This window comes from Heterodontus francisci, chromosome 18 (assembly GCF_036365525.1).
Source record: "Heterodontus francisci isolate sHetFra1 chromosome 18, sHetFra1.hap1, whole genome shotgun sequence".
Classification (NCBI taxonomy): domain Eukaryota; kingdom Metazoa; phylum Chordata; class Chondrichthyes; order Heterodontiformes; family Heterodontidae; genus Heterodontus; species Heterodontus francisci.
In genome coordinates this window covers 9,290,100-9,311,161 of record NC_090388.1, presented here as the reverse complement: position 1 = coordinate 9,311,161, position 21,062 = coordinate 9,290,100, and the positions used below count along the sequence as shown (strand labels likewise).

The following is a 21,062-nucleotide window of genomic DNA, read 5'->3' as shown; positions in this document are numbered from 1 at the left end:
TCCAGGAATTCACCCCATGGCCAATTGTGACAGTAGCATCAGCCCGCTGCCTCCGATCACCCCTGGACAGAATACTGCCCCTTCTCCGCTGAGACAGTTTCAGAGTTTGCAGCCCCTCATGCCTTTCTGCTCACTGAGACAGATCACAACTCGTTTCCCGCCCCCCTGCCAAAGTGTGCCACCCACCCACTGACTCTCTTTTGTCACTTCCAGCCTCTCGTTCCCTTCCCCACCTTCCCTCTCCTCCCACCCGCCACCATTCCACCCCTCTCCTTTCCCACTCTGTGCCTCCCCTTCCCTCTATCCTGTTCCAATTACCCCACCGTACTCCAGCCTTGCTTGATCTGAGGGTTACACTCAGTGTTGACTCCCAATGCGCTAATCCACAAGAAATCAACCGGTTAATAAATAGAAAATGTTCCTACTGAGCACAGCTTGGTTTAAGGCCCCTGATCGTAAGTAGAGCAGACAGATGTTAGAAATGAAGCAGATTGCTGTCAAAAACATACCCACGGTTCCCTCCTCTGGAATATAGCTGAAACCAGATGTCGTAGAGATGTTGCTTAAACTTCTGTGGATCGGCCGATGTGAGATTTTTACTGGCAAGGTATTGGTGAGTTAACTGAAAAGAGGACAGTTGCGAGTCAGAGTCAAAGTATTGGGTTTCACAGTTACTGCTCAGTTTAATACTGTGGCATCACTGTCTTTACTTTCATTGTCATTCAGACACCAGACAAAGGGAGTAGTTTTAACCTAATTCATCCAGTGGGAAGCTGATTGGATTGGATAAACTGCCCAATTTACAGCCTAGCTATTATTATAAACAGGCACCCTATCCGATCCTGTCAGTTTCCTGCCAGGTTAAAATTCATCTCCACGTCAGTCGTATAAAGTAATCTCGGTTCAAACGACAGATTACAAACAAAAACTCCACTTGTGTTCAATGCCAAAACAAAATCCTGCAAGATCATAAAATGAATCATAAATGAATAAAGCTTTAACTGGCACTCAATGGTACTTTTTACCTAGTGCCAAGCCAGAGAACAAGCTCACAACAAGAACAGTCAAAGAATTAAAAAAAAAATGTTGATAATTATTTGGTTAGGAACGTGATTGAAGGTGGCAAGTACAGAAACACAAACAGCCAACACGGACAATGCTCTCTAAACTGCTAGGACACCAGACTTGTTAAACCGAAGAATGCAAACAAAGATGAAGACAAGTTATAATGCTTTATAAACATCCTGGAAGTAGTCTGATTACTTTTGGCAACATGGAGAGATCTGGCAGGACCTTGCTTCAGGAAATTAAGTTGGATATGGTCCATGATGTGGCATATTGTACACGGCTTGTGAAAGCAGGAATTGGCGAAAGTTCTGAGGTTTACATCCTAGAAGCATTCATCACTCAGATAAGCACTGATTTCCTTCATAACTTTGAAGTCTTCAATCCTCATCTTTGATTCCCTGATGAGAAGAGATTCAGGTCCCTTACGCTCAGTGAGAGGTTTCCCACCTTCTGGCCTCATCATTCCTCAAACAACAAGCAACGTATGTCCCTGGGTTTGGGTTTCCCTTGGTGAGAGGGTCCAGGTACAATGTAAGGTTGTCAGCCTTGGTTCAGTGGGTAGCATTCTCACCGTGGAAACGTTAACTCTGCTTCTCTCTCCACAAATGCTGCCTGACCTGCTGAGTATTTCCAGCATTTTCTGTTTTAATTTCAGATTTCCAGCATCTGTAGTATTTTGCTTTTATCTTCATGTGTTGAATTGTTGTAAAATCCACCTGGTTCACTAATGATCTTAAGAAGAAATCCGCTGTCCTTACCCGGTCTGGGTCTGTATATGACTCCAGATCCACACCAAACTGGGCGACTCTTAACCGCCCCCTGAATCGGCCTAGCAAGCTACTCAGTTATATCAAACCGCTACCCAGTGGTTCATGAAGGTAACCCACCACCACCATTTCAGGAAAACTAGCGATGGGCATCCCGAGGATGAATAAAAATAATAAAATGGCTTAGTGTGTGTCAGTGTTGATGCGTTTGGCCTCTGAGGAATCTAAAATGATCCGTGATTCTGTGTCTGTGCTGGCATCATCTGTCGCTAAGGAACCCTGCATCAAGTGAAGACTCTTCCATACCAACTGGGCATTGCTGGATCGTTGGGGCTGATTGTCCTCATGTATCTGCTTCTGAATATTGTGGAAAATACATGGTGGCCGTTCCCTGCACATCGACTTTGAGCTCAAGGTGGAATTAGAGACAATGATCATGAGCACCAGAGGTCAAGACTTTACTGTGGCATTTGGCAGAAGAGGTTAATCCTTTTCCTGATGTTGGAAGCTCCAGAGGATTTACCGCACAGGTCAGTGCCAGTCGGCACTGCTTGGAACCAGGGTCCAGCTCAAGCACGGACTCCGCAAAATTCTAATTTGTCCAGAAGCTCCTGGACAATAATGCTCATCTGTTTTTGATTTATGCTCGCTTTATTTGGCTGGCTAGCATTGGTCAAAACCTATAGAAGCATCCTGTTCTTTTAGCATACATGAAAGAACATTCCAGAAGTTCACACTCCAGCATCAACCAGTTTCACCAGCCACTCTCCTGGAAAAAAATCTAAAAATAGAAATAAAGAAAAGACCAGTCGGGTCAAATAATTGAACTAAAGCCTGATATTCTGACTGACCCACTTCTGAAGACTTTGGCCGTGAGAAATCTAATCTCCAATGCAGCTGGCCAAAAACAGACTGAAGCACTGGAGAGTTACACGATGCAGTAATTGGAGGCCATCTGTACCAGTGAGCTACACTCTCATAGAATCCTAGAGCACAAAAGGAGGCCATTTGGTTCATCGTGACGGTGCCAGCTATTTGAAAAAGCTATTCAATTAGTCCCACTCTCCTGCTCTTTCCCCAGAGCCCTGTAGTTGTTTCCCCTTCAAATATGAGGTGAGAGTGACTGCCCGTGACATCAAGGCAGCATTTGACCGAGTATGGCATCAAGGAGCCCTTGCAAAACTGAGGTCAATGGGAATCAGGGGGAAAACCCTCCCCTGATTGGAGTCATACCTAGCGCAAAGGAAGATGGTTGTGGTTGTTGGAGGTCAATCATCTGAGCTCCAGGACATCACTGCAGGAGTTCCTCAGGGTAGCGTCCTAGGCCCAACCATCTTCAGCTGCTTCATCAATGACCTTCCTTCAATCATAAGGTCAGAAGTGGGGATGTTCGCTGATGATTGCACAATGTTCAGCACCATTCGTGACTCCTCAGATACTGAAGCAGTCCGGGTAGAAACACAGCAAGACCTGGACAATATCCCGGCTTGGGCTGAGAAGTGGCAAGTAACATTCGCGCCACACAAGTGCCAGGCAATGACCATCTCCAACAAGAGAGAATCTAACCATCTCCCCTTGACATTCAATGGCATTACCATCGCTGAATCCCCCACTATCAACATCCTAGGGGCTACCATTGACCAGAAACTGAACTGGAGTAGCATACAAATACCGTGGCTACAAGAGCAGGTCAGAGGCTAGGAATCCTGAGGCGAGTAACTCACCTCCTGACTCCCTAAGGTCTGTCCACCATCTACAAGGCACAAGTCAGGAGTGTGATGAAATACTCTCCACTTGCCTGGATGGGTGCAGCTCCAACAACACCCAAGAAGCTCAACACCATCCAGGACAAAGCAGCACGCTTGATTGGCACCCCATCTACAAGCATTCACTCCCTCCACCACCGAAGCACAGTAGCAGCAGTGTGTACCATCTACAAGATGCACTGCAGCAATGCACCAAGGCTCCTTAGACAGCACCTTCCAAACCCGCGACCTCTACCAACTAGAAGGACAAGGGTAGCAAATACATGGGAACACCATCACCTACAAGTTCCCCTCCAAGTCGCACACCATCCTGACTTGGAACTATATCGCCGTTCCTTCACTGTCGCTGGGTCAAAATCCTGGAACACCCTTCCTAACAGCACTGTGGGTATACGTACCCCAAATGGACTGCAGTGGTTCAAAAAGGCAGCTCACCACCACCTTCTCAAGGGTAATCAGGGATGGGCAATAAATGCTGGCCTGGCCAGTGACGCCCACATCCCATGAATGAATAAATTTTTTTTTATCCAATTCCTTTTCGAAAATTACGATTGACCCTGCTTACACCACCCTATTAGGCAGTGCTTTCCAGACCACAACAACTCGCTGCATCCATTTCTTTTACAAGCCACCTCTGGTTCTTCCAAAACTGCGTCCTCTGGTTACATTTCGACATTTGCACTTGGTCCGCACAGGCTGCACTGCTACTGTATGTGGGAAATTTGGAATAAGGCAGAATCTCTGGGCAACATTCAGTGCAGCTAAAGAAATGAGTGTGGCCCAAACTTAGTCTGTTGGCTGATGAATAGACTAACAAGCCAAGGACAAAAATCAATGAAAACCACTGCCCACAGTTACTTGTATCGCAGACTGGTGTTTTGAAATGACTGTGCTCCGTTTTTTTAAAGCTGCACTGAATACTGAGCTTCTGGGATTCTTTCTCGTTTGCAATAACCCTGCACCCAAACTCTGTTCTTCCGACTTGAGCCTTTTGTGCATTTTCACCACCCTTCACGCCACCATATTGTGGTTGACTCTTAACTGCCCTCTGAAATGGTGTAGCAAGTCACTCAGTTGCATCAAACCGGTACAGAAAAAAGCACCGTGGGTGTATCTACCTCACATAGACTGCAGCAGTTACAGAGAAATATAGAAAATAGGAGGAGTAGGCCATTTAGCCCTTCGAGCCTGCTCCGTCATTCATTATGATCATGGCTGATCATCCAACTCAGTAACCTGTTCCTGCTTTCCCCCCATATCCTTTGATCCTTTTAAACCCAAGAGCTATATCTAACTCCTTCTTGAAAACATACAATGTTTTGGCCTCAACTGCTTTCTGTGGTAGTGAATTCCACAGGCTCACCACTCTCTGGGATGAAGAAATTTCTCCTCATCTCAGTCCTGAAAGGTTTACCCCGTATCCTTAGACTATGACCCCTGGTTCTGGACTCCTCCCACCATCGGGAACATCCTTCCTGCATCTACCCGGTCAAGTCCTGTTGGAATTTTATAGGTTTCTATGAGATCCCCCCTCACTCTTCTGAACTCCAGCGAATATAATCCTAACTGACTCAATCTCTCCTCATACATCAGTCCTGCCATCCCAGGAATCAGTCTGGTAAACCTTCGCTGCACTCCCTCTATAGCAAGAACATCCTTCCTCAGATAAGGAGACCAAAACTGCACACAATATTCCAGGTGTGGCCTCACCAAGGCCCTGTATAATTGCAGCAAGACATCCCTGCTCCTGTACTCGAATCCTCTCGCTATGAAGGACAACATACCATTTGCCTTTTTTACTGCCTGTATACCTGCATGCTTACCTTCAGCGACTGGTGTACGAGAACACCCAGGTCTTGTTGCATATTCCCCTCTCTCAGTTTATAGCCGTTCAGATAATAATCTGCCTTCCTATTGTTGCTACCCAAGTGGATAACCTCACATTTATCCACATTATACTGCATCTGCCATGCATTAGCCCACTCACTCAACTTGTCCAAATCACCCTGAAGCCTCTCTGCATCCTCCTCACAGCTCACCCTCCCACCCAGTTTTGTGTCATCTGCAAATTTGGAGATATTACATTTAGTTCCCTCATCTAAATCATTAATATATATTGTGAATAGCTGGGGTCCCAGCACCGATCCCTGTGGTACCCCACTAGTCACTGCCTGCCATTCGGAAAAAGACCCATTTATCCCTACTCTTTGTTTCCTGTCCGCCAACCAATTTTCTATCCATCGCAATACACTATCCCCAATCGCATGCACTTTAATTTTACATGCTAATCTCTTATGTGGGACTTTGTCGAAAGCCTTCTGAAAGTCCAAATAAACCACATCCACTGGCTCCCCCTCATCAACTCTACTAGTTACATCCTCGAAGAATTCTAGTAGATTTGTCAAGCATAATTTCCCTTTCGTAAATCGATGCTTACTCTGTCCGATTCTACCACTGTTCTCTACGTGCTCTGCTATAAAATCGTTGATAATGGACTCTAGAATTTTCCCCACTACCGACGTCAGGCTGACTGGTCTATAATTCCCTGCTTTCTCTCTACCTCCCTTTTTAAATAGTGGGGTTACATTAGCTACCCTCCAATCTGTAGGAACTGTTCCAGAGTCTATAGAATCTTGGAAGATGACCACCAATGCATCCACTATTTCTAGGGCCACTTCCTTAAGTACTCTGGGATGCATACCATCAGGCCCTGGGGATTTATCGGCCTTCAATCCCATCAATTTCCCCAACACCATTTTTCTACTAATACTGATTTCCTTCAGTTCCTCCCTCTCACTAAACCCTGTGTTCCCCAACATTTCTGGTATGATATTTGTGTCCTCCTTTGTGAAGACAGAACCAAAGTATGCATTTAGTTGGTCAGCCATTTCTTTGTTCCCCACAATAAATTCCCCTGTTTCTGACTGTAAGGGACCTACATTTGTCTTCACCAATCTCTTTCTCTTCACATACCTATAGAAACTTTTACAGTCAGTTTTTATGTTCCCCACAAGCTTACTCTCGTACTCTATTTTCCCCTTCTTAATCAATACCTTGGTCCTCCTTTGCTGAATTCTAAACAGCTCCCAATCCTCAGGTCTGTTGTTTTTTTCAGGAATGAACAATTGTTGCAGTTCATCCATGTGCTCTTTGAATGTTTGCCATTGCCTATCCACCGTCATCCTTTTAAGTAACGTTTCCCAATCCATCATAGCCAACTCGCGCCTCATACCTTCATAGTTTCCTTTATTAAGATTCAGGACCTTAGTCAGAATCAACTAGTTCAAGAAGGCAGCTCACCACCACCTTCTGAAGGGCAATTAGGGATGGGTAATACTGCCAGCAATGCTCACATCCCAGGAACGAATAATCGGTGTCTTTGCCTTCAGCCACCTTGGTCCCATTGAAACTCCAAACCCCGCAGCCTCCCAACAAGGTGCTCCTTAAAACTCAATGCTTTGACTAAGCTGTCGCTCACTCCTCCTAACATGTCCTCGTTTGAATCAGTGTCCAATTTTCCTTCCGCCTCTGTGAAGCCTCCCGAGACATTCTTCCACACTAAAAGCATTATATTGATCTTCTGGTTAAATCAGAGGATCGACTGTTTGACAAGAAGTGGAACGCAATGCATTGTTCTTCTGCTGAAGTTGCCCCTTTAAGGTTACAATGTCTAATTGATGTTCAGCAAACAATGAGTGTATTTCTACCAGGGTCAATTAAGAGGCTGCAGATATTTTGCCTCTGGTAGTGTTTCTTCATGAAGAGTTCCTTTATTTGGAGTGCAAAAAAATCTCAGTCCAGCCCAAAGTGTGATGGGCAGGAAGTTTGTCCTTGATGTACTATTACCATTAATTTGATTGTCATATGCTAACAGTTTGAGTCACTAGCTGCTTCATAAATACAAGCTACGGCTCTGACCAAGTGTGCTGTTCACGGTTTCAGAAACCTGGTGCCTTTTGAAAGTCTAATTGCCAACACCACCCACCTGCATGACTCTTGTTTCGAGAATCGCATCGAGAAAGCGACTGTTTTCAGCCATTTCTTCCGGAGTCACCACCTCTGCAATTCCAGTTGACATTTCATAGTTGTCCAAGAGGGCAGTGAAGGCTATTTAAATGAATGATCAAATATTAAAGTAAGTGACTGAACAGAACAACTTACCAAAAAAAAAATGATCTTTGAAAGTATCTCAAAATGTGCAAATAAGATTTTTTTTTAAAATTTATACCATTTGGTTTCTGTGGCCTTGCTCACAGCAAGTTGAGGGATGTAAAGCCTGGCTACCTGACCCGAACCCGACCAAACCCGACTACATGTGACAGGTTCGGGTCAGGTCAGATCTGTATTCTACGTCCAGCATTCAGGCTTGGGTCAGGTTGGGCTGGACTGTACTGTTTCGTATTGTTTTCATTTTAATCTATGATTTTTTTTCTGTTTCATTAATACGTTTGTTATTTTCGGGTTGGGCATTTAAAAAAATTAAAGGACTCGGGTCCGGGTCCGGTTCGGGTCGGCTGTTGGCGGGTCGGGTTTTAATTTTATACCCGAGCCATGCTTTAGAGTGATGCACGGTTATAGTCACGGAAACATTATACCACACACAATGCATTATTCTGCTAAAGTGGAGCTATGATTAAACTGAACTGTGTCTTAAACTCCGAGATCAATAGAGATTAACTGCTGTTGGTGAGAAGTTTGCAGTTGGAGCCCTACACACACAAGCATGAATCAGAACTAGATGTAAAACAGAAGTCAGAAGGAAACAGTGAACAGCTCACATCAGATTTACAGATTGACATTCAATGGTCAAACTGAATACAGACTTCAATTCCTACTGTCAGTCTCACTGGTTATTGAATATGACATAACAAATCTTAAAACTCACCTGCAAAGGACTTGATCTTCCGTAAACGCTCCTCATTCACATAGGAGAACAGTGGCCTGCGGGCATTGTCCTTTGCATTGTTACTTCGAGGAGGGACGTAGGAGGCTTTACCCTGCAGGAGAAACAGGCTGCTTTTAATGCTAGTCTAACAACAAACAGCAACACAACCAACAGTACCCAATATGGTACCTGCAAGTTTCCCTCCAAATCAAACACTATCCTAACTTGTCAATACATCAGCTGCTCCTTCACTGTCGCTGGGTCAAGATCCTGGAACTCGGTCTCTAACAGCACTGTGGGTGAACTTACACATGGACTGGAGCGGTTCAAGAAGACGGCTCATCACCACCTTCTCAAGGTCAATTAGGGATGGGCAATAAATGCTGGCCTAGCCAGTAATGCCCACATCACATGAATGAATAATAAATCTGCTCTGTATAAATACAAATATAACTAACACTGTCCAAAACCACTCTATACAAATACCAATACGACCAGCACTGTCCAATACTGCACCATAAAAATACCAATACGACCAGCACTGTCCAATACTGCACCATACAAATACCAACACGACCAGCACTGTCCAATACTGCACCATAAAAATACCAATACGACCAGCACTGTCCAATACTGCACCATACAAATCCCAATACGACCAGCACTGTCCAATACTGCACCATACAAATACCAATACGACCAGCACTGTCCAATACTGCACCATACAAATACCAACACGACCAGCACTGTCCAATACTGCACCATACAAATCCCAATACGACCAGCACTGTCCAATACTGCACCATACAAATCCCAATACGACCAACACTGCCCAATACTGCACCATACAAATACCAATACGACCAGCACTGTCCAATACTGCACCATACAAATCCCAATACGACCAGCACTGTCCAATACTGCACCATACAAATACCAATACGACCAGCACTGTCCAATACTGCACCATACAAATACCAACACTACCAGCACTGTCCAATACTGCACCATACAAATCCCAACACGACCAGCACTGTCCAATACTGCACCATAAAAATACCAATACGACCAGCACTGTCCAATACTGCACCATACAAATCCCAATACGACCAGCACAGTCCAATACTGCACCATACAAATACCAATACGACCAGCACTGTCCAATACTGCACCATACAAATACCAATACGACCAGCACTGTCCAATACTGCACCATACAAATCCCAATACGACCAGCACTGTCCAATACTGCACCATACAAATCCCAACACGACCAGCACTGTCCAATACTGCACCATACAAATCCCAATACGACCAGCACTGTCCAATACTGCACCATAAAAATACCAATACGACCAGCACTGTCCAATACTGCACCATACAAATACCAATACGAACAGCACTGTCCAATACTGCACCATACAAATACCAATACGACCAACACTGTCCAATACTGCACCATAAAAATACCAATACGACCAGCACTGTCCAATACTGCACCATAAAAATACCAATACGACCAGCACTGTCCAATACTGCACCATACAAATACCAATACGACCAGCACTGTCCAATACTGCACCATACAAATACCAATACAACCAGCACTGTCCAATACTGCACCATACAAATCCCAATACGACCAACACTGTCCAATACTGCACCATAAAAATACCAATACGACCAGCACTGTCCAATACTGCACCATACAAATCCCAATACGACCAGCACTGTCCAATACTGCACCATACAAATCCCAATACGACCAGCACTGTCCAATACTGCACCATACAAATACCAATACGACCAGCACTGTCCAATACTGCACCATAAAAATACCAACACGACCAGCACTGTCCAATACTGCACCATACAAATACCAATACGACCAACACTGTCCAATACTGCACCATAAAAATCCCAATACGACCAGCACTGTCCAATACTGCACCATACAAATCCCAATACGACCAACACTGTCCAATACTGCACCATACAAATCCCAATACGACCAGCACTGTCCAATACTGCACCATACAAATCCCAATACGACCAGCACTGTCCAATACTGCACCATACAAATCCCAATACGACCAGCACTGTCCAATACTGCACCATACAAATCCCAATACGACCAACACTGTCCAATACTGCACCATAAAAATACCAATACGACCAGCACTGTCCAATACTGCACCATACAAATCCCAATACGACCAGCACTGTCCAATACTGCACCATACAAATACCAACACGACCAGCACTGTCCAATACTGCACCATAAAAATACCAACACGACCAGCACTGTCCAATACTGCACCATACAAATACCAATACGACCAACACTGTCCAATACTGCACCATAAAAATACCAATACGACCAGCACTGTCCAATACTGCACCATAAAAATCCCAATACGACCAACACTGTCCAATACTGCACCATACAAATCCCAACACGACCAACACTGTCCAATACTGCACCATACAAATCCCAATACGACCAACACTGTCCAATACTGCACCATAAAAATACCAATACGACCAACACTGTCCAATACTGCACCATACAAATCCCAACACGACCAACACTGTCCAATACTGCACCATACAAATACCAATACGACCAGCACTGTCCAATACTGCACCATACAAATCCCAATACGACCAACACTGTCCAATACTGCACCATACAAATACCAATACGACCAGCACTGTCCAATACTGCACCATACAAATCCCAATACGACCAACACTGTCCAATACTGCACCATACAAATCCCAATACGACCAACACTGTCCAATACTGCACCATACAAATCCCAACACGACCAACACTGTCCAATACTGCACCATACAAATACCAATACGACCAGCACTGTCCAATACTGCACCATACAAATCCCAATACGACCAACACTGTCCAATACTGCACCATAAAAATACCAATACGACCAGCACTGTCCAATACTGCACCATACAAATCCCAATACGACCAACACTGTCCAATACTGCACCATACAAATACCAATACGACCAGCACTGTCCAATACTGCACCATACAAATACCAATACGACCAACACTGTCCAATACTGCACCATACAAATACCAATACGACCAGCACTGTCCAATACTGCACCATACAAATACCAATACGACCAGCACTGTCCAATACTGCACCATACAAATCCCAATACGACCAGCACTGTCCAATACTGCACCATACAAATACCAATACGACCAGCACTGTCCAATACTGCACCATACAAATACCAATACGACCAACACTGTCCAATACTGCACCATAAAAATACCAATACGACCAGCACTGTCCAATACTGCACCATACAAATCCCAATACGACCAGCACTGTCCAATACTGCACCATAAAAATACCAACACGACCAACACTGTCTAATACTGCACCATACAAATCCCAACACGACCAGCACTGTCCAATACTGCACCATACAAATACCAATACGACCAGCACTGTCCAATACTGCACCATACAAATACCAATACGACCAACACTGTCCAATACTGCACCATACAAATACCAATACGACCAACACTGTCCAATACTGCACCATACAAATCCCAATACGACGAGCACTGTCCAATACTGCACCATACAAATCCCAATACGACCAACACTGTCCAATACTGCACCATAAAAATACCAATACGACCAGCACTGTCCAATACTGCACCATACAAATACCAACACGACCAACACTGTCCAATACTGCACCATACAAATCCCAACACGACCAGCACTGTCCAATACTGCACCATACAAATACCAATACGACCAGCACTGTCCAATACTGCACCATACAAATACCAACACGACCAACACTGTCCAATACTGCACCATACAAATACCAACACTGTCCAATACTGCACCATACAAATCACAACACGACCAGCACTGTCCAATACTGCACCATACAAATACCAATACGACCAGCACTGTCCAATACTGCACCATACAAATACCAATACGACCAGCACTGTCCAATACTGCACCATACAAATCCCAATACGACCAGCACTGTCCAATACTGCACCATACAAATACCAATACGACCAGCACTGTCCAATACTGCACCATACAAATACCAATACGACCAACACTGTCCAATACTGCACCATAAAAATACCAATACGACCAGCACTGTCCAATACTGCACCATACAAATCCCAATACGACCAGCACTGTCCAATACTGCACCATAAAAATACCAACACGACCAACACTGTCTAATACTGCACCATACAAATCCCAACACGACCAGCACTGTCCAATACTGCACCATACAAATACCAATACGACCAGCACTGTCCAATACTGCACCATACAAATACCAATACGACCAACACTGTCCAATACTGCACCATACAAATACCAATACGACCAACACTGTCCAATACTGCACCATACAAATCCCAATACGACGAGCACTGTCCAATACTGCACCATACAAATCCCAATACGACCAACACTGTCCAATACTGCACCATAAAAATACCAATACGACCAGCACTGTCCAATACTGCACCATACAAATACCAACACGACCAACACTGTCCAATACTGCACCATACAAATCCCAACACGACCAGCACTGTCCAATACTGCACCATACAAATACCAATACGACCAGCACTGTCCAATACTGCACCATACAAATACCAACACGACCAACACTGTCCAATACTGCACCATACAAATACCAACACTGTCCAATACTGCACCATACAAATCACAACACGACCAGCACTGTCCAATACTGCACCATACAAATACCAATACGACCAGCACTGTCCAATACTGCACCATACAAATACCAATACGACCAGCACTGTCCAATACTGCACCATACAAATACCAATACGACCAGCACTGTCCAATACTGCACCATACAAATCCCAATACGACCAGCACTGTCCAATACTGCACCATACAAATACCAACACGACCAACACTGTCCAATACTGCACCATACAAATCCCAACACGACCAGCACTGTCCAATACTGCACCATACAAATACCAATACGACCAGCACTGTCCAATACTGCACCATACAAATACCAACACGACCAACACTGTCCAATACTGCACCATACAAATCCCAACACGACCAGCACTGTCCAATACTGCACCATACAAATACCAACACGACCAACACTGTCCAATACTGCACCATACAAATCCCAACACGACCAGCACTGTCCAATACTGCACCATAAAAATACCAATACGACCAGCACTGTCCAATACTGCACCATACAAATCCCAATACGACCAGCACTGTCCAATACTGCACCATACAAATCCCAACACGACCAGCACTGTCCAATACTGCACCATACAAATACCAATACGACCAACACTGTCCAATACTGCACAATACAAATACCAACACGACCAGCACTGTCCAATCCTGCACCATACAAATACCAATACGACCAGCACTGTCCAATACCGCACCATACAAATACCAACACGACCAGCACTGTCCAATACTGCACCATACAAATCCCAATACGACCAGCACTATGCAATACTGCACCATACAAATACCAATACGACCAGCACTGTCCAATACTGCACCATACAAATACCAATACGACCAACACTGTCCAATACTGCACCATAAAAATACCAATACGACCAGCACTGTCCAATACTGCACCATACAAATCCCAATACGACCAGCACTGTCCAATACTGCACCATACAAATACCAACACGACCAACACTGTCCAATACTGCACCATACAAATCCCAACACGACCAGCACTGTCCAATACTGCACCATACAAATACCAATACGACCAGCACTGTCCAATACTGCACCATACAAATACCAATACGACCAACACTGTCCAATACTGCACCATACAAATCCCAATACGACCAGCACTGTCCAATACTGCACCATACAAATCCCAATACGACCAACACTGTCCAATACTGCACCATAAAAATACCAATACGACCAGCACTGTCCAATACTGCACCATACAAAACCCAATACGACCAGCACTGTCCAATACTGCACCATACAAATACCAACACGACCAACACTGTCCAATACTGCACCATACAAATCCCAACACGACCAGCACTGTCCAATACTGCACCATACAAATACCAATACGACCAGCACTGTCCAATACTGCACCATACAAATACCAACACGACCAACACTGTCCAATACTGCACCATACAAATCCCAACACGACCAGCACTGTCCAATACTGCACCATACAAATACCAACACGACCAACACTGTCCAATACTGCACCATACAAATCCCAACACGACCAGCACTGTCCAATACTGCACCATACAAATCCCAATACGACCAGCACTGTCCAATACTGCACCATACAAATCCCAACACGACCAGCACTGTCCAATACTGCACCATACAAATAGCAACACGACCAGCACTGTCCAATACTGCACCATACAAATACCAATACGACCAGCACTGTCCAATACTGCACCATACAAATACCAACACGACCAGCACTGTCCAATACTGCACCATACAAATACCAACACGACCAGCACTGTCCAATACTGCACCATACAAATACCAATACGACCAGCACTGTCCAATACTGCACCATACAAATACCAACACGACCAGCACTGTCCAATACTGCACCATACAAATACCAATACGACCAGCACTGTCCAATACTGCACCATACAAATACCAATACGACCAGCACTGTCCAATACTGCACCATAAAAATACCAACACGACCAGCACTGTCCAATACTGCACCATACAAATACCAACACGACCAGCACTGTCCAATACTGCACCATACAAATACCAACACGACCAGCACTGTCCAATACTGCACCATACAAATACCAATACGACCAGCACTGTCCAATACTGCACCATAAAAATACCAATACGACCAGCACTGTCCAATACTGCACCATACAAATACCAACACGACCAGCACTGTCCAATACTGCACCATACAAATACCAACACGACCAGCACTGTCCAATACTGCCCCATACAAATACCAATACGACGAGCACTGTCCAATACTGCACCATACAAATACCAATACGAGCAGCACTGTCCAATACTGCACCATACAAATACCAATACGACCAGCACTGTCCAATACTGCACCATACAAATACCAATACGACCAGCACTGTCCAATACTGCACCATACAAATACCAATACGACCAGCACTGTCCAATACTGCACCATACAAATACCAACACGACCAGCACTGTCCAATACTGCACCATACAAATCCCAATACGACCAGCACTGTCCAATACTGCACCATACAAATCCCAATACGACCAACACTGTCCAATACTGCACCATAAAAATACCAATACGACCAGCACTGTCCAATACAGCACCAGACAAATCCCAATACGACCAGCACTGTCCAATACTGCACCATACAAATACCAACACGACCAGCACTGTCCAATACTGCACCATAAAAATACCAACACGACCAGCACTGTCCAGTACTGCACCATACAAATACCAATACGACCAACACTGTCCAATACTGCACCATAAAAATACCAATACGACCAGCACTGTCCAATACTGCACCATAAAAATCCCAATACGACCAACACTGTCCAATACTGCACCATACAAATCCCAACACGACCAACACTGTCCAATACTGCACCATACAAATCCCAATACGACCAACACTGTCCAATACTGCACCATAAAAATACCAATACGACCAGCACTGTCCAATACTGCACCATACAAATCCCAATACGACCAACACTGTCCAATACTGCACCATAAAAATACCAATACGACCAGCACTGTCCAATACTGCACCATACAAATCCCAATACGACCAACACTGTCCAATACTGCACCATAAAAATACCAATACGACCAGCACTGTCCAATACTGCACCATACAAATCCCAATACGACCAACACTGTCCAATACTGCACCATACAAATCCCAATACGACCAGCACTATGCAATACTGCACCATACAAATACCAATACGACCAGCACTGTCCAATACTGCACCATACAAATACCAATACGACCAACACTGTCCAATACTGCACCATAAAAATACCAATACGACCAGCACTGTCCAATACTGCACCATACAAATCCCAATACGACCAGCACTGTCCAATACTGCACCATACAAATACCAACACGACCAACACTGTCCAATACTGCACCATACAAATCCCAACACGACCAGCACTGTCCAATACTGCACCATACAAATACCAATACGACCAGCACTGTCCAATACTGCACCATACAAATACCAATACGACCAACACTGTCCAATACTGCACCATACAAATCCCAATACGACCAGCACTGTCCAATACTGCACCATACAAATCCCAATACGACCAACACTGTCCAATACTGCACCATAAAAATACCAATACGACCAGCACTGTCCAATACTGCACCATACAAAACCCAATACGACCAGCACTGTCCAATACTGCACCATACAAATACCAACACGACCAACACTGTCCAATACTGCACCATACAAATCCCAACACGACCAGCACTGTCCAATACTGCACCATACAAATACCAATACGACCAGCACTGTCCAATACTGCACCATACAAATACCAACACGACCAACACTGTCCAATACTGCACCATACAAATCCCAACACGACCAGCACTGTCCAATACTGCACCATACAAATACCAACACGACCAACACTGTCCAATACTGCACCATACAAATCCCAACACGACCAGCACTGTCCAATACTGCACCATACAAATCCCAATACGACCAGCACTGTCCAATACTGCACCATATAAATCCCAACACGACCAGCACTGTCCAATACTGCACCATACAAATACCAATACGACCAGCACTGTCCAATACTGCACCATACAAATAGCAACACGACCAGCACTGTCCAATACTGCACCATACAAATACCAATACGACCAGCACTGTCCAATACTGCACCATACAAATACCAACACGACCAGCACTGTCCAATACTGCACCATACAAATACCAACACGACCAGCACTGTCCAATACTGCACCATACAAATACCAATACGACCAGCACTGTCCAATACTGCACCATACAAATACCAACACGACCAGCACTGTCCAATACTGCACCATACAAATACCAATACGACCAGCACTGTCCAATACTGCACCATACAAATACCAATACGACCAGCACTGTCCAATACTGCACCATAAAAATACAAACACGACCAGCACTGTCCAATACTGCACCATACAAATACCAACACGACCAGCACTGTCCAATACTGCACCATACAAATACCAACACGACCAGCACTGTCCAATACTGCACCATACAAATACCAATACGACCAGCACTGTCCAATACTGCACCATAAAAATACCAATACGACCAGCACTGTCCAATACTGCACCATACAAATACCAACACGACCAGCACTGTCCAATACTGCACCATACAAATACCAACACGACCAGCACTGTCCAATACTGCCCCATACAAATACCAATACGACGAGCACTGTCCAATACTGCACCATACAAATACCAATACGAGCAGCACTGTCCAATACTGCACCATACAAATACCAATACGACCAGCACTGTCCAATACTGCACCATACAAATACCAACACGACCAGCACTGTCCAATACTGCACCATACAAATACCAATACGACCAGCACTGTCCAATACTGCACCATACAAATACCAATACGACCAGCACTGTCCAATACTGCACCATACAAATACCAACACGACCAGCACTGTCCAATACTGCACCATACAAATACCAATACGACCAGCACTGTCCAATACTGCACCATACAAATACCAACACGACCAGCACTGTCCAATACTGCACCATACAAATACCAACACGACCAGCACTGTCCAATACTGCACCATACAAATACCAACACGACCAGCACTGTCCAATACTGCACCATACAAATACCAACACGACCAGCACTGTCCAATACTGCACCATACAAATACCAATACGACCAGCACTGTCCAATACTGCACCATACAAATACCAATACGACCAGCACTGTCCAATACTGCACCATACAAATCCCAATACGACCAACACTGTCCAATACTGCACCATAAAAATAACAATACGACCAGCACTGTCCAATACTGCACCATACAAATCCCAATACGACCAGCACTGTCCAATACTGCACCATACAAATACCAACACGACCAGCACTGTCCAATACTGCACCATAAAAATACCAATACGACCAGCACTGTCCAATACTGCACCATACAAATCCCAATACGACCAGCACTGTCCAATACTGCACCATAAAAATACCAATACGACCAGCACTGTCCAATACTGCACCATACAAATCCCAATACAACCAGCACTGTCCAATACTGCACCATACAAATCCCAATACAACCAGCACTGTCCAATACTGCACCATACAAATCCCAATACGACCAACACTGTCCAATACTGCACCATACAAATCCCAATACGACCAGCACTGTCCAATACTGCACCATACAAATCCCAATACGACCAGCACTGTCCAATACTGCACCATACAGATACCAATATGACCAGCACTGTCCAATACTGCACCATACAAATACCAATACGACCAACACTGTCCAATACTGCACCATACAAATACCAACACGACCAGCACTGTCCAATACTGCACCATAAAAATACCAATACGACCAGCACTGTCCAATACTGCACCATACAAATCCCAATACGACCAACACTGTCCAATACTGCACCATAAAAATACCAATACGACCAGCACTGTCCAATACTGCACCATACAAATACCAACACGACCAGCACTGTCCAATACTGCACCATACAAATACCAATACGACCAGCACTGTCCAATACTGCACCATACAAATACCAATACGACCAGCACTGTCCAATACTGCACCATACAAATACCAATACGACCAACACTGTCCAATACTGCACCATACAAATCCCAATCCGACCAGCACTGTCCAATACTGCACCATACAAATCCCAATACAACCAGCACTGTCCAATACTGCACCATACAAATACCAATACGACCAGCACTGTCCAATACTGCACCATACAAATACCAATACGACCAGCACTGTCCAATACTGCACCATACAAATCCCAATACGACCAACACTGTCCAATACTGCACCATACAAATACCAATACGACCAGCACTGTCCAATACTGCACCATACAAATACCAATACGACCAACACTGTCCAATACAGCACCATACAAATCCCAATACGACCAGCACTATCCAATACTGCACCATACAAATCCCAATATGACCAGCACTGTCCAATACTGCACCATACAAATCCCAATACGACCAGCACTGTCCAATACTGCACCATACAAATACCAATACGACCAACACTGTCCAATACTGCACCATACAAATACCAATACAACCAGCACTGTCCAATACTGCACCATACAAATCCCAATACAACCAGCACTGTCCAATACTGCACCATACAAATCCCAATACGACCAGCACTGTCCAATACTGCACCATACAAATACCAATACGACCAGCACTGTCCAATACTGCACCATACAAATCCCAATACGACCAGCACTATCCAATACTGCACCATACAAATACCAATACAACCAACACTGTCCAATAATGCACCATACAAATCCCAATACAACCAGCACTGTCCAATACTGCACCATACAAATACCAATACGACCAGCACTGTCCAATACTGCACCATACAAATCCCAATACGACCAACACTGTCCAATACTGCACCATAAAAATAACAATACGACCAGCACTGTCCAATACTGCACCATACAAATCCCAATACGACCAGCACTGTCCAATACTGCACCATACAAATACCAACACGACCAGCACTGTCCAATACTGCACCATAAAAATACCAATACGGCCAGCACTGTCCAATACTGCACCATACAAATCCCAATACGACCAGCACTGTCCAATACTGCACCATAAAAATACCAATACGACCAGCACTGTCCAATACTGCACCATACAAATCCCAATACAACCAGCACTGTCCAATACTGCACCATACAAATCCCAATACAACCAGCACTGTCCAATACTGCACCATACAAAACCCAATACGACCAACACTGTCCAATACTGCACCATACAAATCCCAATACGACCAGCACTGTCCAATACTGCACCATACAAATCCCAATACGACCAGCACTGTCCAATACTGCACCATACAAATACCAATATGACCAGCACTGTCCAATACTGCACCATACAAATACCAATACGACCAACACTGTCCAATACTGCACCATACAAATACCAACACGACCAGCACTGTCCAATACTGCACCATAAAAATACCAATACGACCAGCACTGTCCAATACTGCACCATACAAATCCCAATACGACCAACACTGTCCAATACTGCACCATAAAAATACCAATACGACCAGCACTGTCCAATACTGCACCATACAAATACCAACACGACCAGC

General features: G+C 44.5%; 1 protein-coding gene across 1 annotated transcript in view; it reads right to left on the bottom strand.

Moving 5' to 3' along the window:
• Nucleotides 1-21,062, bottom strand: part of endouc (endonuclease, polyU-specific C) — a 55,305-nt gene that overhangs the window by 10,030 nt on the left and 24,213 nt on the right. Inside the window, exons 3-5 of the mRNA XM_068050211.1 lie at nt 8,487-8,598; nt 7,587-7,708; nt 510-622 (exon numbers count right to left, since the gene is read on the bottom strand). Of these exons, the coding sequence (XP_067906312.1) occupies nt 510-622; nt 7,587-7,708; nt 8,487-8,598 (347 nt within the window). The remainder of the gene's footprint in view (nt 1-509; nt 623-7,586; nt 7,709-8,486; nt 8,599-21,062) is intronic.